The 20,078-nt window shown below is 33.7% G+C and overlaps 2 protein-coding genes and 1 long non-coding RNA gene across 14 annotated transcripts; 1 reads left to right on the forward strand and 2 right to left on the reverse strand.

Moving 5' to 3' along the window:
- The first annotated feature begins 1,208 nt into the window (after nt 1-1,208).
- On the forward strand, nt 1,209-5,093 carry LOC114927762 (uncharacterized). Its single transcript, XR_011882000.1, has 4 exons — nt 1,209-1,353; nt 1,455-1,748; nt 2,675-2,784; nt 3,656-5,093. It is a non-coding gene; the product is annotated as an uncharacterized lncRNA (long non-coding RNA).
- A 292-nt stretch (nt 5,094-5,385) lies between these two features.
- LOC112801245 (uncharacterized) lies at nt 5,386-11,095 on the reverse strand. Of its 12 annotated transcripts, XM_025843870.3 has the most exons (8): nt 10,303-10,775; nt 9,627-9,771; nt 9,164-9,223; nt 8,971-9,034; nt 8,729-8,829; nt 8,150-8,298; nt 7,968-8,044; nt 5,386-6,934 (listed from the first exon to the last, which is right to left on the reverse strand). In XM_025843870.3, exons 6-8 carry the CDS (start codon nt 8,233-8,235, stop codon nt 6,141-6,143), a joined length of 957 nt encoding a protein of 318 aa, XP_025699655.1. In that variant the 5' UTR covers nt 8,236-8,298; nt 8,729-8,829; nt 8,971-9,034; nt 9,164-9,223; nt 9,627-9,771; nt 10,303-10,775; the 3' UTR covers nt 5,386-6,140. The 12 variants fall into 12 exon arrangements, with proteins under 12 accessions (XP_025699655.1, XP_025699656.1, XP_025699657.1 ...); XM_025843871.3 differs by lacking the exons at nt 8,729-8,829; nt 8,971-9,034 and adding an exon at nt 9,855-9,896 and having other exon boundaries at nt 10,303-10,730; XM_025843872.3 differs by lacking the exons at nt 8,729-8,829; nt 8,971-9,034 and adding an exon at nt 9,855-9,919 and having other exon boundaries at nt 10,303-10,713.
- A 2,507-nt stretch (nt 11,096-13,602) lies between these two features.
- LOC112801246 (2-hydroxyisoflavanone dehydratase) lies at nt 13,603-14,987 on the reverse strand. The gene has a single exon (XM_025843879.3). It carries the CDS (start codon nt 14,755-14,757, stop codon nt 13,774-13,776), a length of 984 nt encoding a protein of 327 aa, XP_025699664.1. The 5' UTR covers nt 14,758-14,987; the 3' UTR covers nt 13,603-13,773.
- Nucleotides 14,988-20,078: the final 5,091 nt, after the last annotated feature.

Here is a 20,078-nt window from a genome sequence, read left to right on the forward strand (position 1 = left end):
CCTTGAAGCACTACCTCTCGGCTTCTGAACCTGTGTCCGACCCAAAATTCCACACCGCCCTATAGGTTGTAATCCACTTCACAGGTATCAGAAATTGGGATCCTCTCATGCATCGCGTCTGATCTAGACTGTGATAGTGACTTGGCATAGCCGATAGCGTCAGAATCGGGTGAGGTGGAGGCAGCACATGGCGCGGCACAGCCCCTGCAGGTGTCTCCGGCACAAACTCATCCTCATCGCCACCATCGAAAGACTCACTGTCCACACTGTCCCCCACGTAATCCTCGTTCGACTCCTCCTCACCCTCCTCTGCCTCATGCTCCAGAATCGCGACATGAATGGGCAGTGGTGCGAGAGGTCGGTCGTCCTGCACATAGGTTTCGTGTACGGAACTCCCACTACCACCGTGACCTACCTCGGCGGACAACTCCATTACTTGTTCACACATGATCCTCCCATGAATGTCGAACATCAGTCACACATGCTCGTCCCCATGAAGTCTAAATAGTCGAAACTGGAAGACTCCATTTTCCATGGGTGCCAACAACCTATACGCCACCCTTCCGATTTCCCTCGCTTGTATCCCACCGAGTTTGCTCAATATCAAACTCTTCAAATCCGACAACGTCTCCACACGCTGAGTGCGAAACAATATCGGATTCTGACACTCAAATATCACCCGTTGTCGCCATTTTTCATACGACAATTAGGATAAAGAAGCACAACTATGAATGGATTGTTACTGGCCATTCAGCTTTGTTTTTGAGAGAAAACGGAGACAGAAAAATGATATGAAATGTGTGTGAAGAATACCAAGGGTTACACATTCTTTTATAGATGTTGAATATTTGTCTTATACATATATCTCGTTGTATACACGTGTCAGCCTGACTTGCCATATTTTGTTTACACTGTAAACGAAATACGTGAAAAATTAGCTCGTTTACACTGTAAACGAGATATGGTAAGGGAATTTAAATCGGTAAATACTCGTAAAAATATTTATTTTGATAAATATTACATTTATTTTATTTAATAAAATAAAAAATCCTATTTGCCTTCTACTAATTAGGCCAAATTAATTTATATTTTATTGCAATAGGCAGGTACGTTGCTAAGTTTAATATTTCAACTGGGAGGGAGTAAGTTTTTTTTTTTTGGTATTGAAACGAGACTAAAATCCAAAGAAGAGAAAATTAATTACAAATAAGGCGGGGTAAGGTAGCCCCTCTAACATCCTCCAAGAGGATAGCAACTAAATCTGCAGGAGGATTATCCCAAAACAAAAAACCCTCCTCCAACTGTATACTCATTTTTGCTAGGAAACCAGCACTCCTATTACCTTCTCTATATGTATGTACAAAAAGGACTCTTTAGTTTCTTCTTTTCATCCCAGAAATTTTTTTTACTAGAGAGTTGAGATGTTTCTCATGACATTTTTCTCTATTTACCAGGTTAATGACAACACTAGAGTCACTCTCCAGAATCACTTGCTTCAACCCCAACTCCCAGATTAGGTTCAGGCCTTGAACGATCCCCCATAGTTCTGCCTTGAAAGCTGTTCCGCATCCAATGTTGTGAGTGAACCCCGTCACCCACTTCTTCTCATCATTCCGAATGAGATCGCCACATCCCGCCCTGCCGTTGAGTCTTTGCTGAGTCTCATCGATGTTAATTTTTGCCCAGCCTGTTGGAGGTGGTTCCCACCGAATGTGTGCCTCTCTCCACTTATTCGACTGCCTCTTCAAGTAAGGCTTTCTCCATTGCTTGTTTGAACTCTGCTACTTGTTTGATAATCTTTATATGTGGCTTGTTTGGTTTTCTGTCATTCTCATAATGAATTTTCCTATTTCTTTAGTATCATAATCACCAACAAGTAGTGATGAATATGTCTTTCATGGCTGGGCTTGAGATGAACTTAGATTTTGTTTTAAGAGCACCTAAGAAGCCCACAATAATTGCAATTTGCAGCCCTCTGATTCCAATGATATTGGGAACTGGAATTTATTCTTTGGTAATAATAGTGGACAAGAAATTCTTAAAAAATTATGTTGAAACATACGAGTATAATAGACCCCAATGCTATTTTATATGGTCTATGGTTCTTAGTATCACAGGTTCCCTGTTCGTGCAAACATTCTTGTGGACCTTAAACTTCTCTACACTAGGCTTGGAAAATTGGCATTAAAAGTAGCAACACACAATGACTTCTATAATTGGATTATGTTTGCATTGGTGTTTCCATTTCTTGTTAATGGTTATAGAGCAATTTTCTCAATACTGTGTGTCATAGCTTTTATTCTCTTAAGCCACTTTGTGTTGCGCCCTTTGCTAGAAAAGATAGTGGCCAAGAAACCAAACAAGCATGATTGGACCAATTACCAGTTGTCATTTGTGATCATGGGGCTTTTCGCTTGCACGGGGCTTACCAATGTCCTCGGTGTGAATCCCCTTGTCGGGGCGTTGATTTACGGACTTGCCATTCCATGAGGAAGCTTCACCGAGATGTTGGTGGAGAGATCGGATGATTTTGGATCTAGATACTTAGCACCCTTGTTCTTTTTCAGTGGTGGCTTGAGGTGCAATGTAGTTAAGGTTTTGCAGACTGTAGATTTGGGTTTTGTTGTTATAGTGATCTTGTCTATCCTCACAAAGATTGTTACAACATTTGCAGTTACTCGCTACTATGGTATGCCTTTCAGAGAGAGTTTGGCTTTTGGGTTGCTTATGAACACCAAAGGCGTCTTGTCACTCATAGTGCTCAACATTGCATGGGATAATAAGGTGGTTAAATTGACTAGAAAAATGCTATATATTTTTTCTGTTCATCTAATCTTGATTATATATAGCATTGTTGGACATAGTTTGAATAACTTTGACTATAAATTATTGTTTCTTATCATGAAAAATTCAAATAGTAATGACTCTAATCATGAAAACTATAAATTGATTCATTTTTATAATTGAGCTAGTTCAACAAAACTATCTAAATCATTTGACAAAACTACCCAACAAATTATCTATTTTAAATAAATTTGTTGAACTAATCTTTTTTTTTTAATAGATCTCAAGTCAATTTATATCTTTTATTATTAAAATTTCAGTGCTTAAATCTTTTATAGTAAAAAACGGTAGTTTATTCTGAGTATATATATAACTCTTGTGCTTTTTTGTCTAACTCCTTCAATGTATAAACGACAAATGGTATCTGAGATTAATGTTTCAAGTATATGGAATCACAGTTGTAATAAAAATTAATCCATTTCATATAATGACAGCAAAGACATACAAATACTGATATTCGATGTGACAAGATCTAAATCTGGATCAACCCATATAACACACTTAATAATATCATCAACTCATTGTTCATCTAAAATGCCACATGATTAATGGTGAGAGCATAAAAGAGTAATGTGCTCTGTAAATACTTCATAGTTTGTCTTCTCTATATCAGATAAATTATCTCCCATTACTATTTTAGTTATTTGAAACTAGATAGAGATAATTTTATCACTTTCTATTGTCATGGTCATACGTAAATAACAGTATACTTTAGAAATGACACTTATTTTTATCATTTTTTATATTTTTATAAGACTTTCACTTTATTGATCAATACACTCATGCATTTATTCTTTTTTCCCCATTTCAGCTTATAAGTGCATACGCATTCTCAATCATGACGCTTACTATTCTGATAATGACTTTCATGGTGTCTCCAATAATCAACGTCATTTACAGGCCAAAAACAGCCTATAGGATGAACATGCTAAGGACCATACAAAACCTAGGGTTTCAAACAGAAGTTCGAATCTTGGTTTGTGTGCACAATCCTCGCCATGCTAGTGGAATGGTGAATATCCTAGAGGCCTTAAGTGGCATCAGTGTCTACTCTTTGCAAGTGACAGCAGTTCAACTCGTTGAGCTCAAAGGTAGTGTCACTAGCCTTGTCTCTGCTCAACTCGAGCATCTCGCTCGGATTCTCACAATCACAATCATTTGAGGACATGAAACCATAGCAAGTCATTTCCATTTCTTTGGCATAGCGGCAACCATGCTGAAACCAGCATGATCATGTCACCTTTCGCAAGAATTAACCGTGACATATACAATCTAGCAATGGAGAAACAAGCATCATTGGTACTCCTTCCTTTTTTCACAAGCACTGGAGCTCCGAAGGCAACCTAGAGGTAACTAAAGAGGTGTTTGGCGAGATAAACCAGAATGTGATGAAAGATGCACCATGCTCCGTGGGGCTCTTCGTTGATCGTGGCCTTAATTCATTGTTGAATGCCAATTTGCACATCATCATGTTATTCATTGGGGGCCTGATGATCGCAAAGCCTTGGCTATTGCGTGGAGGATGGCAGGACACCATAGGATACAACTCATTATGGAGAGGATTATTTTGTGTGGCAAGCTGCAATGGAGGATAAAAAAAAGGAATCTGTCCATGAGGAACTACTGTCAGCAGTGCTAGATAAGAATAAGGAACGAGAGTTGGATGATAGCTGTGTGAATAATTTTAGGATTATGGGAGTGAACAATAAGGATACAATAAAGTATGAAGAGAGATATGTGGAAAGTGATGATGATATCCCTAGAGTGGTTAATGAATTTGATCAAAAGCGCTATGATTTATATGTTTTGGGACAAGGGAAAGATAGGCACTCAAGGGTGTTGTCCGAAATGTTGGATTGGACTTATTTCCCTGAACTAGGTGTTACTGGGGACTTAGTGGCATCAAATAGCTTTGGTTCCTACTCTTCTGTGCTTGTTGTACAGCAATATGGATATGGGGGAATGGAATTTGGTAAAAATTATGAGAACAACCCTAGTTGTCATCCTCCTATTTGCAAACCACCTTCAATGACAAGATCATTAAGTAGAATGTTTTGAAGAAAGAATAACATCAAGTATGTATAGGTTCTGAATTCTGATTTGGAAGTGAGAGAGATTGAATTGTGTGGACTAATTGCTTGTACTACTAAGCATGTATACAAACCAACCCAGTTTCTTGCTTACATGCATGACCATACAATTCTTACAGCGAAATCTAAGTAAATACCGACTCACTAATTGATTTGTTTTTATTGAAATTTTACTTCACTCCAAATTATTTGTGTTCAACAATTACCAAACGCACCTAATGTATTTAGTCTAGTAGAATACATCAATTATTATCCTAGACATTTGTTATAGTCTAGACTAGGCACTTTACTAACATTTGTTTCAGTTTTGACTACATACTGATGCTACTATAGGTTAGAATTTCAATTTCATAGCATTGGAAACCATAAAATTATATACTCCAAAGAGCTAAAAACTAAGAGAGACATGACTTCAAGACTAATAAAATAAACACATAATACATACTAAATATGACTACTAGAATTCTCCATCACTGTATATATGTATACTAAGAATATTCATGCATGGATTAAATAGTGAAATATCTAATCCATTGGTATACATCATTCTCATCCAATATTAAAAAGGTTTAACTATAAATTGACTAAACTATGCAGCCGACCCTGCCTAAGAGGGTTGTTTGCGAGCTGGCATTTTGGAGGGATGGGAAGAGTAGGAAAAGAAGGGAATTGTAATGTAAAAAATTAAAAGTTTAACACTACAAGCCTTTCCTTTCCTTCCCTTTTTCCCGTAAAACCCAACTCAGAAACAACCCTAATGGGACAAGCCTTTGTTGTTGTTGTATTCTAATCTATTAGGCTACGTTTGGGAGGGAGATTGAGACTCGAAAACAGAGACTAAATTAAGTCTTTGTATTGTGTTTGATATAAAATGTATTGAACTGAGTTATGTCTCCATATTATATTTAGTTTAACATAAATACGGAGATTAAAAGGTAGATTTGGAATTTGAAAAGTTAAATGAGGGTATTTTTGAAAGGAAATGTTATCAAAGTTTCTATCTCCATTCCCAAAAATTTCAGTCCCCTATGTTCCTATTTTCTCGTACTAAAGGGAATTTTGTGTTCCAGGACTGAAATTTTAGTTCCAGTCTTTGGCCACCAAACACAATACTAAGTCCCAATCCCAGTCTCCGGAAACAAACACTACCTTAAAGAAGTAGCATAAGTAGTACAAAGGTAAACTACAATGTAAGCCCATTGGCTTTTACCTCTTTTGTGCTTTTCTCCTTCTAGCCTGTGCTTTTTGCCATTTTTTTCTTGGAACCAGTTTACTCTTTGGTCTCAATTTCAACTCAGGTGAGAATTTGTAATTTGGATCTCTCATACGTGCTCGTATGTCCTTGAAAAATTGCATATTCAATTGTTTAGGCCCTCCTTGTCGAAGCTCTGCATACTCTGGACCTGAAACAACATTCTCAAATGCTCCAATAAGAATGTCCAAGTCACTCATTACTTCCCATACATTGGTGTACCTCCCATCTGGACCTTTCTTTAGTTTCTTGAGAGCATTCTCAACAGCAATCTTCCGAGCTTGCTTTCCTGGTGACAACTCTTCCGGTTCTTGTTCGGCTTTCAACATCTCTGAGATGGTTCTATATTTCGGCATTTCATCAAACTCAAACAATTTATCTATGTACTTATCACTTTTTTCATTTGGATAAGCTTCTGTAGGAATGTCATCATCACTGTCCATTTCATCACCAGTCCACAGCGTCTTCTCTTCATCGGTGTCAGACCAAACACTTCTTAACTCATCACTGTCATCGGCATTGATCAGATCTGCGTGTTCTTTAGCTTGCTGTCTTGCCTTCCTAATCTCTTTATCAGGATGACTCTTTGAGTCCTTTTCTTCATCAGTTTCATCTTCGCTTCCTGTCCATAGAGTGTTATCTTCATCCATCTCCTTCGCCCAGGCTTTCCTGAAATCTGCACTCCCTGGTTTTCTGCTGCTAAAGAGATCATAACCTTTGCGTCCACCTCGAGCATATGTTCTAATTGCTGGAAATACAGATCATTAGTTAAGCAGAACAAAGTAGTGAATAGATTTATCAATGTAACACAACAAAAAAGAATAATAAATAAATAAATAATCATGGATAGAAAAAAGGAACTCATTTCATCTTTCATAAAATCTCATCTAATCATAGTACAACCAGAACCAGTATCAAGGTCCATGGAGGACCCCTCTTGAGGAATTTTTTGTCTTTGTTTTCCATAACACAAAAGGAATATATATATATATATATATATATATATATATATATATATATATATATATATATATATATATATGGATATTCATGCTTTGTCATCTTTTATTTAGGGACATGATAATATCATGTTCTTGAGGAGGAAAACAAATTCCTACGTAAGGGATCAAGTTTAATCCTGCTTACAAATTATTTGGGATTTCTATCATTAAATATGGTAGACACGTTGCCAAAGAAAATAGTGTATAAATGCATACAGTATTATCTATTATCTCTCTGTCACTCTTACATAGTTACTATAAGCTATTATTGGAACTTTCAATAATAACTTATAGGCAAGAATTAAGAAGCTCTTCAATATTTGCTAGTGACTTAGTAAGTCATACAAACAAGTTCGAGATCAAATTGAGTCTTCTAACCAATTTCAGTGAAGTAAAGAAAAGAAAATCAATGTTTTAGGGCAGTCCCTTTTTATTCGTTATGTTTGCACAAGACCTGAATTTAGTCCACAATTTATCGACTTTCTACCAAAAGAAAAAACCTTAAAAGATGCACAATATATAGCAAAACAATGCAAATCTTCCATGGAAATCAATGAGATATGTTCTTAATCACAAAATTCTAAAACTGAAGAAAATAAAGAAGCATTCAGTTAGTGATCCTCCAAATACAAATTTAAAAATTCTAAGCCAGAACTTCTACATTCTTTCAAAAATTTAATCATGAATATACAAATTGCTACATATAGTAATTAACTACTGCCATCCAGTCGAAGTGAACAGGAATTAAGAATTTTATCAGTGGGAGATTGTGAATCTAACCTTGAAAATTCATCACATAACCATTACTAAAACAACCTTTTAAAACACCTGGAGCTGAATAATAAAATACTTTGGACCTGGAAAGACCAAAAGAGCAACACATATGTGACACTTGACCAATATTTCACTGAAACACAAATGTATAAACAATTATCCATCAAAAAAGTCAGAATAAAACCCACTTTTGAGAGACCGGCACCGAATGTGACTTCGCAATCCTTACTACTGACAGAAAGAGGCCAGTGTAGGAACGTGATCTCCACCCCATCGGAACAAACTAACTGCTCTAACGCATTACCACCTCTTTTTAAAGTTCTTAATAATGCTTCTCCTGATGTTAACAAAAATTAGCAATTTCTATTACTCTACTACACAATTTGGTGCTACATATACATAGGTCTCAAGCATACCAAACTACAATGTTCTTACAACTTTTTTCTTAAAAATAAATAAATAACTAAAATTAGTTAATTTTAGAAGAACAATCAACATCACTGAGCTAGATATACGCAAGGCATCAAAAGGAAGGGAAAACATGAGTGCATTCTATCACTCACCAGACCAGACCATCGGTATTTGGAAGCATAAATGTGACATTTCATCAAACAGTTTGAGGGCATAAAAATTAAAACCAAAAACAATAATAAAGACAGAGACAAGGAAGCGTGAGTAATAATCAACCGGCAAACAAAGCAAATTGGGAAAACGAAGGGCAAGGAAAAAACAAAGAGGAATCAGAACGATTGGAGTAAATAACTCACCCAGAACAAACAAGTCAAGGTCTACCATGTAGTTGGAAATAGAGGTGTTCGCGGTGCGGTTTGGTTCGGTTTTTGAGAGAAAGGTCATCCGATCCGATCATCTAATTAAATTGCGGTTCAGTTTGGTTCGGTTTTTTTAGCGAGACCATCTAAACTAAACCAAACCAAACCAATTAAAATCGATTTGATTTGGTTCGGTTTATTTGGTTTTTTCAATCAATTCAAAAAAAATACTACCATACTTGTCTGGTCTGAAACAGCTAGCACTGAATGTTTGTTTAAATTGAAGTAATCCCAAATACAGGCCTAACATAATTTTTAACCAGGAAAAGAAAAGAAAGACAAAAGGGGAAAGCATTATTGATTACAGATGAGGGAAAAAGAAAGCAAAACATAACCACATAATAAAAAATATAAAAATAAATAAATAAGCACCTTTTTCTGTTCTACTCCTTTGATTTTGCACACCAGTTCATATAGGTCCCTTATGTTCGCCTAAATTATATCAGAGAAACAGAAAAGCAATAATCAGAACTACGTTGGTCTAACATTTCAATTATCACATTATGCCAAGTTAGAACCAAAGTAGATGGCCTTGGAAAATATGCTAATAAGAAAGAATAGAAGAACTTTACATATAATAGCAAATCATGTTCTTTACATGCAATAGGCTATCAAGTAATGTCAGTGTTCCAATGTCTTCCTCACAAAATACTCAACAGTATTTTTTCTTTTTGGATAAAAGATGAATATCATTGACATAATAATGCCAATGTGTATTACATATGCTTTTAAAATTGAATAGGTGTCGTACTTTAACGGATTCAATACTCATCTGTACTTAGTGCAACATAACCGCAAAACCAACAAGACAACCCCATATGAAATCAGTTGGTACCTTTTTGCTTAATTTTACAGTTGACACACTGTTATCTCTGGCACCAGTCAACTCCAAAATGAGTGGGTGAACCTCAACACTATATTGCTTCTGTGCAGCACCCTGCGAGATCAACTTCCTCGGTAATGCTGGTCCACCTTTATACCTAGACCATGGTAGACAGAAATCTGTTACATATTGTACAAATCAAACAGTAGTGACCATCAGATGACACAATTGAAATATAACCTTAACCGCCCAAGTTCCAAGACTTCTCCATTTATATGTTACCTTCATGATGTCAATACCAAAACCTATTAAAAGATAGCAGATACAATGATGGAGGTAATCTAATACTTCAAATCTGCTTCCATTTTCTCATTATTCAAATTTATCTTACCATACTGATTTCAATCTCTTCCTATCAAGATCCAGAACCTCTAAGACTTGATAAATCATACTAAATCACTTCAAAAGTAATTTTTTATTTTATATTATTTTTCCAGAAAAACTAATAATAATAATAAACCAGAAGCAGTTTCAGATAAAATCTTTAGATATTATCACTTTATCAGATAACAGATATTCAACAATACCAACAATACAAAGTACAAACCAAAGCAGTTTCAGTAATTCAACAGAACAGCAATTGAAAATGAAAAACAAACAGAACAGCAATTTCAGTCAAATTACATACCTGACTCGGTGGCTCGGGCTCCATCTCTGACTTGAATCGGTGACTGGGTGGGAGGTGTTGTGTTGTGGGTGGCCAGAAACGCTGCTGGGTGGTGGCGTGGTGCGGCCTGCTGGGTGCGACTGTGCGAGGGTGGTGCTGGGCTGCTGGGCGCTGGCTGTGGCTGTGGCTGGGGCTTTCGTGGTGCTCTCTCTGTCCGCGAGGAGGTCCTGGGAGCAGTGGGAGGAAAGATTCGGCGGCGCTGGGAGGTGGTGGGAGGAACGGTCTCGCCGGCGCTGGGGTGCAGAGAGCGAGACTGTGAGAACCGAGAAGAGAGGGGCTAGTTTCCGTTAGGGGGTGGGACGTGGGGGTTACTGACTTACTGGGTTAGAAGAAGTTAGGTCACGTTCATTTGGGGGTGCTTTAGTGTTCAACGTTCACCTTCTCTGTACACAATTTTTTTTTAATTATTAAAGATTTTGCTGATTTATTCATACAAATTATAATCTCATATTCTCGTCATTATTAATTACCACCTTATTGTGCTACACCTAGTGATAGCATCACATTGTGATTTTCACTGTCAACACCATAGAATTTTCCAATATGAAATTGATAAAGCAGAGTTGAAGGTCCCATAATATTTTAATAAGAGTCTTTTGGGTCCTTGCATAGTGCATACTAGCATGTTTACCAGTTACACTGAAACTCTAGATATCCACTTCTACACTAATTTAATAATTTATCAGATAAGACTAAAGGGTTGGTACTGCAAATACTACAATCTTATGAAATTATAAACACCGAAAAAGATAACAAAGTAAACATGGAAACAGCCGATAACCTTAAAAGTAGTACAAATTAAAGAAAGTATTGTAGAAACACGATTGCGAAGCAGAGAGTTGAAGTTGCTTCATCTTGGATACGAGTTCTCCTTCAGCAATTGTGGTCTTCCAGCAATAAAGTCAGATTCATCAAGTCTCAGTGTCACCAGTTACTACTTTTGCAAGATAGTGTTGTCAGAAGCTCTAGTTCAAGCTTACTACATTGTTTGGCATAAAGCTTGACTGCATAACTTCCATCACCATCAGGTTGTGTCTCATGGTGAAGGCTTGCTATGGCAAAAGACGCATCTTCAATTCCTTTGGCCTTCTTCATGGCCTCTTCCATATCCAATGTCCCAAAATTCTGCGTGAAAATAGACTTATTAGTGCTCAGGTGCTTGGTTATTCGCTTCACAATCTCATCTCTGGTGTTCTGACTAAGAGGCCATAACTTTATTGAAATAGGTCCTTTAAGGAAGTTCCACTCCACACCATCCATTGCCATTGCAATCAGACCTACAACATGCAGGAACAGGTGTTACACTAACCAGAAGGCAGAAGCCTTTATTCTTCTTGAAATTGGGGATAAAACTTGAAAATATTAAATATTCAATTAAACGTTAACAATCTTTATTATTGTTTTCCCTCTTCCTTCCTTTAAACGCATGAAAAGTTGGACACACGTACTCTGAAGTTTAAATAATTTGACTAAGCCAACATTGTACAGGACTACAGGGTAAATTATATAATAAACTATGATGAGTATAATCTATAATAATTTATGTTAACATAATAATACAGTTTCCAATGATATATAGTATTAAGGTAAAGCGGCAAACGAAAGAATAAACTGCAGGCCAAATAAAGTGACATAAAAATCATAAATGGGGTGAATTACAAATGAATAGCGTGGAAAGACGTATTTTGATTTTATAGTTTTAAGTGGCATGATAGTCGGTTTGAAAAATCCAAAAAGGAGTAAAACAGGAAGATCAAACAATGGAAAGTGTTTGGTCGGTCAGCAAAAGTAAACAACAGAAAAGAAAACATATACTTAGTAAGTTGGCTAGCCCACAAATCTTGCCTTTAAAAATGTAATCGAGCGATCTGTTTGATTCTGAACTGATGAGACTATATGCAAAGGGAAGCAAGCGAGGATGATAGTATGCAGGAGAAAGCGTAATGAAGCACAAAATGTGGGAGCAGTAAAATGGTGCAATCAAATTTTGATTTGTAATACAAGTTTCGCATGTATATATTAACGGCTCACATATATATTTGCCGCTGCTTGCGGTAACCACCTAATTAGAAGTAACAACCGGCTCTTTTTAAACATTATTGATTATTGAAGGGAGTTACTATTGTTGTCATATATAGATAGATATCTTTCCACTTTCAGCTTCCTTCTTTGTGTTTAACTTAAAAAATATATATTTAAAAGGAAGTTTTTCTCTTTGTTAAGTGTAAAATGATAATATAATTAACACCAGTCTGATCTTATTATTCATTTGATTAAATAGGTAATGTACTTTGGTACAAATCTTCAAAGGGATTGCAAAACTTATTATTTTTAGAGGGATATCAAAACTTATTATTGTTAAGTGCAAAACGTGACAGTGACACGCAAGATCTGCCGAATTCCTACCCAAGATAAACCCTTTTTCTGCAAAATTGACTTTCAGAGGATTGCAAGTCAAATTCACCTAGCTAAAGTTTTCCTTTTAATGGTTTTTTTTTATCACGTCTTTTCAATGAGTCGTCTTCTTCAACTCAAATATCTTTTCTTTGTTAAGCTGAGCTTTTTTTTTTTTTTGAGAAATATTCAAACGACTATCAAAATTTATTTTTTTTGTTATTAATTAATTATTAATATTTAAAAATATAAATTAAAAATATGTTATTAAATTAAAAAATTAAATTAATGACTAAAAATGATTATAAAAAATAAAAAAATTTTAAAATTTTTTAAAGATAGTTATATATAATATGTAAATTTAATAATAATTAGAATTTGGTATTAAAAACGCAGAAATAAATTTATGTCGGATGCAAGGGCAACTCATGTTTGTTGTGGTGAAGGAGGAAAAAGATAAAAAACTTTAGGGCGGGGCCCAGGGAATCAGAACCAAATATTATTAATCATAGACCCATCATCCTTCAGATAAGGGTGTAATATTTTCATTGTTTCTATTATTATTACGAAAAATACTAGATAAGTAATTTTTGTGATTTATAATCATTAAATAGTTATTAAGATAATTTTAATGGTATGAGATTAGTATAAAATTTTATTCAATAACTTATTTTTTTTTTTTTTACATATTAACCAGAATTTAACAAAATTATTAGCTCCTAAACTTTTTTTATTATTATTAGATAATTAGATAAGATGACTACAACCACCAGAAACTTACATTGAAAGAGAAAATAAACGATAGTTGAAATTTGAAAATTCAAACGGAGAATTGCGTTGAGAGGTATAGACATTAGACACCAACACTTAAGGCAAGAACTTGCATACCCATCACTTTAATTATCGAGTATTATGAAAGAAACTTTGGCAAATGCAAAATTACTCACTAGCACACAAATTGCAATACATCCCTTAATTTTAATTTTCAGTAGCATGCCTGTAATATGTAACTAAGAAGAAGAAGACACGTTATAAGATTCAGTGAAGGATAAAGTGAGCCAAGCGTTTCATGAGTTTCAAAGCATTTTCGGATTCGGGAGTGTGAATGTTAAAAACATGGTCCTCGTGTTCAGCTTCGTAGAGTTCCAGATGACCATGCCACCCACTGTTCTTAACAGCTTGATAGTACCAAACCCCTCTGTCCCTTAATGAATCCTTTTCAGCAACGCAAACTATTATCTTGGAGCACCCAAGAGTAGCCAAGCTGGGAGCCTCAGGGGCCAAGGGATTGATCAGTGGGTTATCCAACCCGCCTGGCGCATTCGGATACACCAAACCCCACACCACATACGGTGGACTCTCCTCGTGCCCTTCCACTGCTTCAGATCCGATGGGTTTTGTGCTCAAGAAGTATGGCTGAGAGAGAAAAGCACCCAACACTTTGACCCCGTTAGGTAGAGCTTCAGCACCAGCACGCAAAGCAACGTTGTGAACAAGGTTAGCACCGGCACTGTCGCCGCCGAGGAACACTCTTTGGAAATCGCCATGGTTGAGGATCCATGGATCAGAATCAGTGGAAGCCACCCATTTGAGTGCTTGCCAGCAATCATGATATGCTGCGGGGAGAGGGATCTCCGGTGCCAGCCTGTAGTCAACAGAGACAACTAAGATGTCTGCTTCTGCTTTGGAGAGGAACAAGTTGAAGTAGTTGTGGTGGCGCTCGTTGAAGGCAGATTCAAAGAAGAAGGCTCCGCCGTGGAAGTACACCAAGATGGGGACTTTGTGGGCGTCGTGGTGGTGGATGAGCTTTGTTGGAAGGTATAGACGCGCGGAGATGGAGGGGTTGCTGGAGATGACGATGTCTTTGGAAGAAACTGATCCAAGAGTCGAAGGTGGAACAAGTGGAGAGCTTTGGAGGCGCTCAATGGACCCGTCCTTGAAAACCTTCACAAGGTTTGGGATATGAATGGTAACCTCTTCGTCATCAGCCTTGGCTACGGAAATAGAAGTCATTGCAGCCATGAGCCAACAGGAAAAGTCAGAGTAGTTGGTGGTGAACAAGGATTGGTTAATTGTTAATGTTAAGGTATATTATACGAGTCACTTTGATAAAGACGCAAAGAATGTTTTTTTTAAGACCTTACATGTGTTACAACACGTATTTATTAAATCGATTAATAATTTATTTTTAAATAAATTAGAATAAAATTAATTTATTATAGTATTAATAATAAATTTAATTGTCCATATTATAATTATTAGATCCGATTAATTTATATAATTTAAACTGAATCGTGCTAGAATATTTTGAGAAAAAAATAAATATATTTTTGATTTTTTATTTTACAGATATTTAAATTCTTAAAAATTTAAAAATATAATTAGATCCCTAAAACAAACTCTATTCCTAGACTCTTGCCCAAGCCTAAATTCAATCTCCTACTAATCTCTTAATCTGATCCGAAAAAAAAATTCTAGCCTTCAGTGTAATACTTTACTATATAGAGCTTTATACTTAAATCATAAAATAGAGGTGGTGATGTATTGCGACTTCTAAGGTAATATATATATATAGTTGAAAGAATTCGTAATTAGGAGTCTTGAAGAAAAACTTAAACAAAAACCGCTAAAAGAAAAGCGCATCACACACGTAAAAAGATAACCAGATAAAAGGAATGATAAAACTTATATACATAAAGAGCAGAATACCAAAAGATACAAAATATCAAACTCCATACTCGACTTGTGAAGTCAAGGTCAGCTGGAGTATTCATATATAGATATATACATAGCTCCAAAGTTATCCCAAATCAGAAATAAAACACCTGTTTTTCCAAAAGTAACCTCTAAGAGGGTAAAATACAACATATTCATATGGAGAATTTATATACATAAATACATAGCCTAAAACCAAAATATAATATCCCCAAAAGTGATATCTTCACTTGCATAGAGACCTCCAAACGCTCACCGAGGTGCATCTCGACCTACATATGAAAAAACAGTAGAAATATGTATGGAATGAGAAATGGATGTTCTCAGTATGGTAATGATACCCACATAATTAATATATAAGATCCTAAAAAAGGCAGAGGCGATCCTAAAATTTCGATACTCAGATTTAAACTTAAAAAGTGTACTAAACCAGAAATCCAGAAATCTATTTGTGGGTTCTAGTTCTAATCTAAGTCTTTACCCCCTGTCAACCCAAACCTCCTAATCACAGGTGGAACTACTCTCAGCATTACCTCCGCCAACATGAGGGATCTCTCAATTGTAAAGACATATAAGATAGACAAATAAAACACAGATAGAATGCAATTACAGCAAATAGGACAAATAACAGATAAGCATGGCTAATTAATTAGGCAAACCAAAGTAATGCACACTCAAGCAGAACAAACAAATGCATATGATGTATGCCTGTCCTATGACTGATGATATTATCTGTCGGTTATATAGCTAGCCCGACATGTTCGGTAGCAACCGCAGACATTGTCTCTATATTGTGCTCAATTATCTCAGCACATCGGCTGACCGTGAGAGAGAGAGTGCGTTGTCACCATTAGAGGTAATATGTACCTTGTCACAATTAGAGGGAATATGTGCCCTGTCACCATTTTGCAACTGGAGAGAGAGTTCATAGACATGTTCATCATTAATCATCCTTACCTCTCATTATCATATATTATTCTCATCATATCTTAATCAAACTCATTCACTATCATCTCATAAGGTCATAGTCATTCTCATCACACCTCTCATCAACCTATGTCTTATTCAGCATTACCAATATCCCATTAACTTAATTATCCTCTTCAAGATTCCTTCTCAATATCTACTTAACTTACTCAACGGTGAATAATTTGTTGAGCTAGTTTTTTTGTTGCTTAAAATCATCACTAAGATTAATATTTTACTGATTATCATCAGTGAACTTTAAATTTGTTGTTATCTTACTCAAATAATTACTTAGCTAAATATTTTTGTTGCTAAAAAACATCTTGAGTTGAATTTGTAAGTGATTGAACCTTGAATTTATTGTTGTCTTGATGAATAATCACTTAGTACATGACAATGAATGTTAAACGGAGATCTTTGCTAAAAATTATTATTTCTCCTTTTTTTGATGACTTACTGTTTAATATCATGCTTAGTTATGCTTAGAGCAGGACATATTTGTATGGTTGTTCATTTTTTCGATAATTTACTGTTTGTTAATGTCTTTGGTTGCTAAAAATATTAGCTAAATACATATAATTTATTGGCTAAAACATTTGATATTGGTTAGCAACTAAATTTCTAGATAGATTTGAATTATAGATATAATTGAGGTTGAGGAAAAACAGTTTACATAAGATATAATGATTGAATATATTTTAAATGATTGAGTGGCAACTGGTTAATTGCATTGATTATATTGCCTTTTTTTATTCTTATAATTTTCATAGTGGTTTAAAAGTTATGATGGATAATATTTTTTTTGGATTTGATCAGATTCTGATGGAAAAAATAAGGTTTGATCAGATTTAAAAGTGAGTCTCAACAGTCAGCATGATCGAATCATCTTGATAACATTATCGTTCTTCGACATAAAATTTTTTGGTTTAATTGATGTTCTGATCAATATTTTACTTAAACTTACTCGACTTGAGGTGTGCTGTGTGCAAGCTAAAGATGAGACTCTTTAAACTTCCTACATATATTTCTCTAATATGCGATTTCTCCTTTTGTACAAAACGAAAAAAAAAGTTCATCTAATGAAATTATGCTATATTAGTTTATATGGTCAATGTTTTCTTTAAAATTTGATTGCAACAACATTTTCATCCATTGGCCTATAATAGGCTCAATTCTTTATGTTAAATGCAATTGTAAAGAAGTAAAAATTATAGCTTTTCTATCAGTTATGCGTAAGTTCTTGGTAGTTAATACACAATCCATAGCCATTCTATACATTAATATATAAATGTATTTAAAATGAGAGAAAAAAAAAAAACAGAAGATTGAAATTTAAAATTGAAGGTAGTACTTATACAACTAGTACATATTTGGAATTTGGTGACATTCTAAATCAATGGCGCTTATCTTGACACAATCGAATGTTGAATCTTTTGTTCAACACCACATGGTAGGGTAATAAGGTTGCTAATTAGCTAAAATCGTAAAATTGCTTCAAGATAATCATGAAAAAAAACCTGTTAGTATTTCGGTGTTTGAAATAATATATTTTTTATTATTTTATCTTTCTGTTTAAATATTATAATCATGTACAAATAATATAATTTAGTTGCGACAGTTTTAATATATTAAAATTGTTCAGTTGGCCACAATTAAACGAAAGTAAAAGTTACAATTCATTTAAGCATGTTGATAATGAACTAAATTAAAAAAAAGTAATATACTTATATATACTCACATATACATATAAAGTTGTATGCTAAATTGTTAATTTTTTTTTTTATATAAATGCTTTTGATGAAAATTTTTTAATCATAAAACAATTGCATAACGCTTTTAAGAATAGAAAATAAATTATTAGTTAATAATATAATAATTCGATTCTCTAATTTAAAAATAAATAGTTTGTACAATTACAGTAGAATTTATATAATTTAGGAAAGGTATAATTAGTAATAAGTAGTAAAAAAAATGAATTTCTTTAATTATTTATTTTTTTCTTAATATAATTATTTAGGCTAATTATGATACAATAATACTGTTTTGTTAAAAAATTTAGATAATATTTTTAATCAAGAACAAGTTTAAAATAAATTACTAGTAATTTAATACAAATTTAATAAAGTATTAAAATAAAATTATGATAAATTATGGTTCAATTAATATAGTGATATCATGAATTTAATTCGTTTATAGATTTGTAACTGAGTTAAGACAAAGCATTAGCCAACTCAAACTTAGGTCGTTAATAGTTTGATAAGTTATGATATTGGGGACATAGATTTTGAACTATCATTTGAATTTATATATTAATGTGAATTTAATATGGTATTAAAAAGAAATTAAGATTTTTTGTGTGACATAAAATAAAGTCAAAGTAAAAAAGGATAAAACAAAAGAGTTCTAACCTTTGCTGTCTCTGTCTTGCTAAGAGCAATTACCTGAAAGTTCTTTCAAAAAGATATACACTCTGCATACTCAGCTACATTAATTTTTTCTCTCTTTGCAAGCAAATTAAATATGGAATTTACGGTCTCTAACATAAGCACTAAAAAAGACAACGGTAAATATTATTCGATCCGCACTATCCCCGGATTGGATAAGATTCACACTCTAAAAGGATCGGTGTGGTTGTAGAATATGACTAGCTCTTCGTTAATCATCTAGGATAGATACCAATTTAGAGAGACAATTTTATTAATGCTATAAAGATATATTTATCTCTTGAGTATGATAGAAAATTAGAGAAAAAATATGTTTAAAAGAATGAAATAAACATTCCATAGATTTATTCTTTTAATTAATATATAAAAAATAAAAAATATGAGAGTTTATTAATAGTTATAATATTATATTCTTTTAAAAAACAGTAATAGGTTCGCTTCTGGTTTTAGAATTATGATTTTTATTTATTAATTAACATCCTTTACATTATACCTTAATAACATCAATACATATTTAAATTATAACTATTTAATTAGTATAAGTAAAATCTTATTTCTCTAATGAATGACTAAAGTTAGAACTTCTGTCTATTTTTATCACTAAATTTAAAAATTCTGTAAAATTTGATTTAGAAAAATTACTTTAAAAGACTATTAAGAATATTTAATTATTAAAAAATTTTAATATATAAAAATTATTAGGTAACATTAATTATTATAATATTTATAAAAATTATTTTTTTAAATTTGGAACGTATATGTAAATTATAGCTCACTTTATGATGAACATAAAATCTATTATGATTATTATTTTTTCGTTATTATAATTATTTATACATGTTAATAAGTTCAATTTGCCACTTTTTTTTGTAAAGATTTAATTTTGATATTGTTGTTAGATAGTGTGAATTTTTTTTCTTTATTATTAACCTTGTACAATTGAACTTGATTACAAAATTTTATGATGACAGACAGAATTAATACATTATAAATGAATTGAATTCTTTTTATAATTTTATAAAAAAATAATAAATTAAAAAAATATATTTTGGGTGTAAGTTTTGAGTTAAAAAATATTTTTGTTTAAAATTATAAGGTATAAATTTATTATAAATATATCTACCAACATAGCAACAAGCAACAATATCATCTTCATTCTACTATCATTATAGTTATTCATTAGTATTTAACTTTAAATTATAATAGGGTTATCTTTAT

This window comes from Arachis hypogaea, chromosome 5 (genome assembly GCF_003086295.3).
Source record: "Arachis hypogaea cultivar Tifrunner chromosome 5, arahy.Tifrunner.gnm2.J5K5, whole genome shotgun sequence".
NCBI classification, from domain to species: domain Eukaryota; kingdom Viridiplantae; phylum Streptophyta; class Magnoliopsida; order Fabales; family Fabaceae; genus Arachis; species Arachis hypogaea.